Source organism: Octodon degus, unplaced genomic scaffold (assembly GCF_000260255.1).
Source record: "Octodon degus isolate 3935 unplaced genomic scaffold, OctDeg1.0 scaffold00038, whole genome shotgun sequence".
Taxonomy (NCBI): domain Eukaryota; kingdom Metazoa; phylum Chordata; class Mammalia; order Rodentia; family Octodontidae; genus Octodon; species Octodon degus.
This window is the reverse complement of record NW_004524614.1, coordinates 10,326,580-10,335,201: the sequence shown is the minus strand read 5'-3', so window position 1 is coordinate 10,335,201 and position 8,622 is coordinate 10,326,580. Positions and strand designations below refer to the sequence as shown.

Genomic DNA, 8,622 nt, shown 5'->3' with positions numbered 1-8,622 from the left:
CTTTGCTAAGCTTGTTCTAAGTAGGTGCTTTAGACCACTGAGCCATCTCACCAGCCCCAGAAATTTTAAATTTAAATTGGAAAAAGTGTAATAAATCTCATAACCATCATACAGAGTTATCAGTTACCAGCATCTTAAAATGTAGCCAGCATTTCATTTTTAAAAAATTTATTCCCTTTTTAATTCACTGAAGGATTTGAAAGCTAATTCTAGACATTCTACAACATGCATTTCTAATTGACCATTTTATGTATCCACATCTTATTTCCCTGCAGTGCTATCATCACACATAAAACTAACAGTTTCATAGCATTGTATAACTCAGTCTGTAATCAGATATCCTATCTTGCTTTAATTTCTTTTTATGGTTCTCTTTGAATTAGAATCCAAATTCCTCAAAATAGATTTGGTTTTGTGTTTCTTTTATTTATATTAATATGTAACAGTTTTCTCTTTTTATTGGTGAATTGAGACCATTAACATTGACAGTTGTAATTGCTACAGATTGACTTATCTTTGTCCTGTTATTTTCCTGTTGTTGGCTCTCCTTTTCTCCCTGTTTAATGCCTTGCCTGATGGATTCATTCTCTTGGGGTTCATGGAGTTGTAGTCCTTATTATCTTTCTAGAATATCTTTCAGAACTTTTTGAGCTAGTCATTTGGTGGTTATAAATTTTCTGTTATTGTTGTAGAAGTATCTTATTTGTCCATCAATTTTGAAAGATAGGTTTGTTGGGTACATCAATCTGGATTGGAGATTGCTTTCTTTTAGGGCTTGAAATACTTTACTCCAAGCTCTCCTTGACTTGAGGGTTTGTATTGAGAAGTCTGCTGTGATTCTGATGGGTTTTCCTTTATAGGCCCTGGCCTATAATATTTTTTTATGATGTTAAGGCACTCTCAGTCTTTATTATTTCTTTTCTTTTATAGCATTTATTTATTTCTCATAGCTTTTATTTTTATTTATTTATTTATTTCTCATAGCTTTTATTTTTATTTATTTTTTCCTCATAGCTTTTAATATTCTGTTCTTGTGTTGAATTTCTAGGATCTTGACTATGCTTTGGAGTTCTATATGCCTTACTTACTTGTATATTGAATTCTTCAGCCCTGTTTGGGAACTTTTCTGCCATGACTTTATTTATTTATTTATTTTTATTCTTTTATTTATTTATATATTTGGTACATAGCCTTGCTATGCAGCTGAGACTCGTAGTGATCCTGTCTCAGCCTCCCCAGTGTTGGGATTATAGGTGTGTGCCATCACACCCAGTTTCAGTGGCCAACTTGGCGTGGGACCAGCATGGTGTACGTTACCAATGTTTGAACCCAGGTCCTTGCGCTTGCCAGGCAGGTGCTTAGGCCACCGAGCTATCTCCCCGGCCCCATGACTTTATTTTTAAAAATTTTACTGTTTTATTATTATTATTTTATTTTTCTTTTGGTACCAGGGATTGAACTCAGGACGTTGCGTTTGCCAGGTATGCTTTTATTGCACTGAGCTTTTCCCTCATCCTGTTTTACTGTTTTTTGAGACAGGGTCTTACTGTGTGGTTCAGCCTGGCTTTGAGTTAACTGAGTAGCCCAAGATAGCTTTAAACTTGTGGTGATGCTTCTGCATCAGCCTCCTGAGTGTTGGGATTACAGGTGTGTGCCACATGGTTGCTATGACTTCTGTGAACAGGTTTTTAATGTGATTTGTACCATCTCCTGCTTTTTCATTGAGTCTGATCTATGTTATGTTGTTCTTTTTTACATCATCTAGCATTTGCTAGATTGTTTTCTCATGGTCCCTTGCTATTTTTAAGAATTCATTCTTTTCATCATTACTAACCATAATCCTGTTTTCTTCTGATAGTTTGTATTTTTATTGGCTCATTTGGCTGTGTATATTTTCAATGAAATTTTTAATCTCTTGTATATCTGTTTGAATCTTTTTAAGGATACCATTTTTTTTTTTAAGGATTCCATTTCTTTCCTATGTTGAGCATTCACTTCCTAAGCTCCCCCCCTTTTTAAAAATCTGTATCTGCTTTAGAGTCACTAACCATGTCTTTCTTTCTTTTTTTTTTTTTTTTAATGTTACAGGGTCTTAATACGCAGCTGCAGCTTAAACTCAGTGATCCTCCTGTTTTCAGTCTCCCCAACACTGGGATTACAGGCATCACCACTATCCCTAGACTCTGTGGCTCATTCAGCCCGCCCTGGGGGCGGGGATGGCCTGGCATGTGATGCCAGGAATTGAACTACAGTCCCTGTGTTTGCCTGAGCTTGCCTAAGCAGGCCCTTTAGTCAGCTGAGCTAGCTCACCAGCCCCCAAGCATGTCTTTTATCTGAGAAATCATTTTTGGTTTGATTTTTTTTTCTAGAGCTTTGTTCATCAGCTTTGTTACTTTCACTGTTATCACTTCAGAGAGTCCAGATGTGTGGCTCTCAGACTGTTATGCCTCCTTGCCCCCTGCATTTGCCTATGATGAAATGGAAGTCTGGGATTGGATCTTGTTTAAGTGTCTTTTTTTTTTTTTTTTTTTTTTAGTTTAATTTCTGGGTTGATGTTTTTAAATTGCTTATGGGTAGTTGCTTTACTGAAAATATTTAGAACACTTAGACTTGGCTACTAAGAGATATTTTCCAGGTATAGCTGGCTTTTGGGTTTTGAGTCTGCTGCAAAATTCTACCTCTTAAATTCATTGGGGAATGAGAAGTTATTACCTACTTGGCCCAGCCCCTGGTTCTTTGGCACTGGCCTAAGGTATTTTTTATGACCCATAGGCAATTTCATTCTTGATATACCAGAAAGAACAACTGATTAGAACATTTATGTCACCTGGGCTAAGTAATCAGCAATAACAATAGCATGAAGCAGACTAAAAAAATGACAATCCATGGTAGCTATTAATTTGCCACCTTTAACTTATGAACTAAATTTGTGATTGTATAACAAAATCTAAAATGAACTAGAAAGTTCTGTGCAATAACCTTTAATATGGTGATTTTATGCTTGGGAGAAATTTTCAGTGAGATTGGGGGAAAACAGAGAAATAGAAAAAGATTAGAAGCAAGGCTAGAGGAGAAAGGATAATCATGCAAACTTTGCGAAACTGGTGAAGAAGATGAGGGAAAGAAAAGGGGGAAAAAAGAACAGAACATCATAGTAACAAAACTAGAAACACTACTGTCTCAGTTACTCTTTTCTCATTGCTGGGACAAATACCTGACACTCAAAGGAGGGAAAGGTTTATTTAGCTCACAGTTACTGGAGGTTTTAGTCCATACTTAGCTGGCTCTGAGGCAGAGAACAACCTTTCATGGCAACAAAGAGCAAGAGAGAAATGCAGGAGTGGCAGTAGCTCAAGCAGCTAATTTCTCTTCCCTCCTTACATTGAAATGCAAGTTACCTGCCCCAGGGCAGTTGTAGCATCCACACCCATAATAATCAATCACAAACTCCAGAAGCCACCACATGACTGCTTGAGGCTTTGGGGGACTCCTGTACACAAACCATACTAAGTACATACTCATATAAGCGCAAACAAGGAAAAACCAAATAAAACAAAACACAAGGAAAGAGAAAAAATTAAAAAAAAGAATAAGCAAAATTTGTGACTGGGGATAGAGCTCAGCAGCACAAGTTCCTGGCAAGTGCAAGGTTCCCTGAGTTCAATTCCTGGTACCAAAAGGAAGAAAAAAAAATTTGTTGACTTCTGCATGTGTCTCTGCTATCACTGGGAGACAATGTACCCAGACAGGTCCACATCTGAGTTGATTAATCCCAGAAGGCTAGCTGTAGCTGTACAGGGGGTTAGTGGATCCCCCCTACAAGCCTATACCTTTAGTTCCACTGAAGTTCAGGCTTATTTCTGGCTGTGAGACCAGAACTTGGCTCCCTAATCTGCTGAGTTCACTTGATCCTTGTCCCTGTCAAGGAACAAGGTGTTCAAGATGTTCCTGAGGAACATCTGAACCAAATTAATTTATCAGCTAGTGCGCTCTGTTGTGTACACTGTACTGTTCTGGTGGGTTTCTCAGTGGAGTCCTCTGGGGTTGCCAGTAATTACTGGGCATGTGCAAGATTCATTTGGTCAGTCTGTCTGTCTGTCTGTCTTTTTCATTTATGTATTTGGTACAGGGTCTCACTATGCAGCTCGGACTAGCAGTGATCCTCCTGTTTTCAGCCTTCCCTGTGCTGGGATTACAGGCATGTACCACCACGGCCCAGACTCAGTCAACAGCTCAGCATGTCCTAGGGGCAGGACCAGCGCAGCATGCGGGACAAAGGATCGAACCCCAAAGTCCGTTGAGCTATCTTGCTGGCCCTTACTTAATCTATATTGGTTTTGTGACATTCTAGGATTTCTCCACATATATTTGAAGGTGGCATGAAAATGTAAAAAAAGTTCCTTTTGTATTTTAGTAGTATAGAACATTGTTGAATAGCTTAAATAATGATGTTACAATTCCAAAAGTGTTTGGAGTTAATAGCCTAAAGGTAAGAGAAGGATCAGGAGAGATAGCTCAGAGGCATAAGCACCTAGTTGGCAAGCACAGGGGACTGAGTTTGATTCCCAGTCCTGCATGCAGTGTTGGCCCTGAAATTGTGTGTGGTGACGCACACCTGTAATCCCAGCACTTGAGACTGAAGGATCACTTCAAGTTCAACCCCTTTTGGGGGCTACAAAAGTGAGCACAAGGCTGGCCAGAACTGTATAGCAAGACCCTGTCTCAAATAAATGAATGAATGAACGAATGAATGAATAAATGAAGAATAAAGTTAAGCAAGATTCAGTGATAAATGGAATGAATAAAAAATGTTTCATTAAGATGTCTATTCCATATGAATTATTTATACTTGTTAGATGGAGGTTTCTGTATAAACTGGAGTAACTGGTTTTCTTTTCAGTATAACAAATACAAAACTTTTCATGATAATTGTATCTAACAGTCATTAGAGAGATTTTGGTGTGTGTTGGTGATACTGGGAACTGAAATTAGTAGACTTCTACTGACCTACATCTCCAGCCTTTTTTATTTTTTGACTGTTTTGCTAAGTGGCCTATTTTGTAGAGTTTTTCTTGCCTTGCATTTGCCTTCCTTTGTCTTAGCCTCTTTGAGTAGCTAGGATTATAGTCATGTACCACCATACCTTTCCTCAGTAGACATTTTGGTAGTTATAAGCATATTCAGGAAAAAATAGCTATTTTCAACACTTATTGAATAGTGCTTTATATTCCAGAATAGTTCCTTATATCTGAGAAAATCTATTTTTTCACGATCATTATTCAAAGAACCTTAATTAATTTTAAAACATATATGAATTGAAAATGTTGCTAAGGTGTCATTTTCAGTCTTAAAATATGATATTAATTTGTCTAAGAAACCCACTTGTTTGGTATTGAAACATAGTTTCCTAAGGAACTCTAGTCCTCTGGAACATAGCTCCTTGAATGTGAAAGTCTATTGGACATTAGGAAAATTACTTTAATAAAACTTTTAAGTGGGATATGTGAGCACTATTTATGATTGGAAGTAAAACAGGGAGAAATGATAGCATCTCGTTGCTAGCAGCAAGCCAACGCTAATTGGTAACACCCATGTGTGAACTGATTTTTCAATTTCTTTTATATTTAACAGTATCTCCCAAGTATGTGTTCTACCGTAGTTATTACTTCTTAACATTTAGAATTTTGACTCCCCTAGACATCTGTATGAATGTTTTCATTCTATGGAACTAGTAGTTTGAATTTTAAGTCCTAGGGCTATGGCTAATACTCAGTGGGAGAATGAATGCTTGCCTAGTGAAAATGAGATCCTGGGTTAAATTCCCATCACTGCCAAACAAAAACGTGAATTCTAAGTCCCACAAAAACATTCCTATTATTGCATTTTGCTTTGGCCTTATACATTTTATCAGAAATTCATAATTGTTTTTTCTTATGTGGTATACCTGAGGTATATATCCACTTCCTGGTCATTAAGAGTGGTTTGCTTTGACAGTGATTCTCACCTAATGGTAGAAGTAAAGCTAATGGATTAGGGGGATAAAGTTTAGAAAAGTTTCATTCCTATTCCAGCTTCTCTTTGAGAATCATAGTTCTAAGAAATGTCAGTTGAACTGTGGTATTTAACTACCTAGTATATAAAGATTTTCTGGGAAAAAAGATAAATCTATAACTTCTTAAATTCTTAAATACATAAACTTTTCTTATTTCAAAAGCACAAATGTCAGCATTTATAGATGAACACTTAAATTAGTAAATCTTCTCCCTCCATATTTTGAACTGATTAAGATACTTAACTATTGACTCATAACTTGATGTTTTCATTTAACACTTTCTATCTCAGTAAATGTTTACATTTTCTCATACTTAGTCTGAGTCTGTTATAATTTGTTCCATTCTTTCATATCCTGTAAGTAAAATTTGACTGTGGCTTGAAGGCTTCACTAGCTTTAGATTAATAAAATAAAATATGATTGTCTGGGGCCATCAAAGTTGCTCTGTGGATTAAAGCACCTGCTTAGGCAAGTTTAGGCAAATGGAGGGACCATGGTACAATGCTGTGCCACGTACTGTGCCAGCCCTGCTCCCAGGGTGGGCTGAGCCAGCCACAGAGGTAGTGGTGCATGCCTATAATCTCAGTGCTAGGAAGGCTGAAAACAGAAGGATCACTATGAGTCTGAGCTGCATAGTGAGACCCTGCAACAACCAAATATATATTCATATCCCAAATGTCTTTTACAGCCAGTTTGTCAATACCAGCATGCAGTCTAGAGAATATATGTGTCATATCTTATATCTCTTACTTCCCTTTTTTTTTTTTTTTTTTTTTTTTGTATTTTTAGGGAAGGGTCTACAGGGTATTCAGGATCTCACTCCTAGATCAAACTCATAGTGATCTGCTTGTTTACAGCCTCCCAAGAGCTGGGATTACAGCCATGTGCCACCATGCCCTGTCTCTTACTTCCCTTTTAATTTGTTGTAGTCCTTGTTTTTCATGGCATTGACTCAAGATATTGTACAGTTTTGGTTTTAAACATGGAGATGTAGAGTACTTCTTAATGGATATTTATATTTTTTGTATATTTTAATAGTTCTATTTTTTGTTCTTATTTTTTGCTTCAGCAAAACAAGCTATTGCTCAGGGGAGATCCCCAGTTATAATAGACAACACTAATACACAAGCTTGGGAAATGAAACCGTACGTGGAAATGGTAAATATGAATTTTTTTTATTCTGTTTAATTTTTTCATATTTTTGAAGATTTGGTCTAATTTGCTTCTTTTTTTTTTTTAATGTACTTGGTACAGGGTCTTATTACTCTTGGACTAGTAGTAATCCTCTTGTTTTCAGCCTCACCAGTGCTGGGATTGCAGTTGGTGGCTGGCGCAGAGTGTCTGGGGGTGGGATTGGCATTGCTTGTGCCAGCGTTCAAACCCTGGTCCCTCCACTTGCCTAAGCAGGCACTTAGTCCACTGAATAGTCTTGCTAACCCTTATTAAAATGTTTCTTTGCTCTAAAGAGATTTCTTGCTTGGTCTGATTTTTCAAAAATTGGGAATGGGGCTGGGGAAATAGTTCAGTGGCCTAAGTGCCTGCCTGGCAAACTCAAGGCCCTGAGTTTGATCCCCGTGGGGTACCTACCCCACCCCCAAGAAAAAGGGAATGGTATATATTAAGGAATGTGTTCATTTTGTTATTCCTGGATTTGAGGATAATAATTGGGATTTATCCAGTTATACAGCCTTAAAATTTTTATAAATTGTATTATTTTGTAGAGTTTTTCTTGGTTAAGGAACATTTCAAAATATTGTCTAAAGATAATTGTGTGCCTTTTTACTTTAAGAACAATTCTCTGGGTTTTTGTTTTCTGCCCTCTGCATAGGCCATAGGAAAAGGATACAGAGTAGAGTTTCATGAACCTGAAACTTGGTGGAAATTTGATCCTGAAGAGTTAGAAAAGTAAGGCATTCAATTTTGTTTTTATTGACGCCTTTCCCCTTTTCCTTTAGTTTTGCCTTTACATGATTAATTTCTTTCCTAGCTTTTGCTTGTCATCTTTGTTACTTGTATATAGGTACTGTGGGTTCTTATTTTCTGTTAAGAAGAACATTGATTTAAAAGATTTTAAGGTGCCTTACATTGTTAAATTTTATTAAATTTTCCTTGTTAAATGGTTTTTTTTGGGGGGGGGTTTGGCGGAACTGGGGATTGAACTATAGCCCTTGTGCTTGCTAGGGAAGCACTTATTCTACTGAGCCATCTCCCCAGCCCCCTAAATGTTTCTTTTAGTGTGATATACATTTCATGGTTATTGAATGTAGGTCCAAGAAATTTGTAAATGAAGACTTTTTCATCTGGCTATTTTTAGCTAAGCCATTTTGTTTCATTTTTACATTGACTTTCATCTCCTTTCTCATTTAAGCACATCATCACATCATCCCTTTTTTACCTTATATTTTCATCTTGCTACTTTTCCATTTTTGGTGTTACACATCCCTAATCCCATACTAAGATCTTTAGCCAGCCAGCCAGCCTGCCTGCTTTTTTTTTCTTTCTTTTCTTTTCCTTCCTTCTTTTCTTTCTTTTCTTTCTTTTCTTTCCTTCCTCTCTCTCTCTCTCTCTCT

General features: G+C 37.0%; 1 protein-coding gene across 1 annotated transcript in view; it reads left to right on the top strand.

Annotated features, from left to right (window-relative positions):
• N4bp2l2 (NEDD4 binding protein 2 like 2) overlaps window positions 1–8,622 on the top strand; it is a 119,446-nt gene that overhangs the window by 14,808 nt on the left and 96,016 nt on the right. The window contains exons 4-5 of the mRNA XM_004631068.2: window positions 7,122–7,210; window positions 7,881–7,957. Coding sequence (XP_004631125.2) covers window positions 7,122–7,210; window positions 7,881–7,957 — 166 coding nt within the window. The remainder of the gene's footprint in view (window positions 1–7,121; window positions 7,211–7,880; window positions 7,958–8,622) is intronic.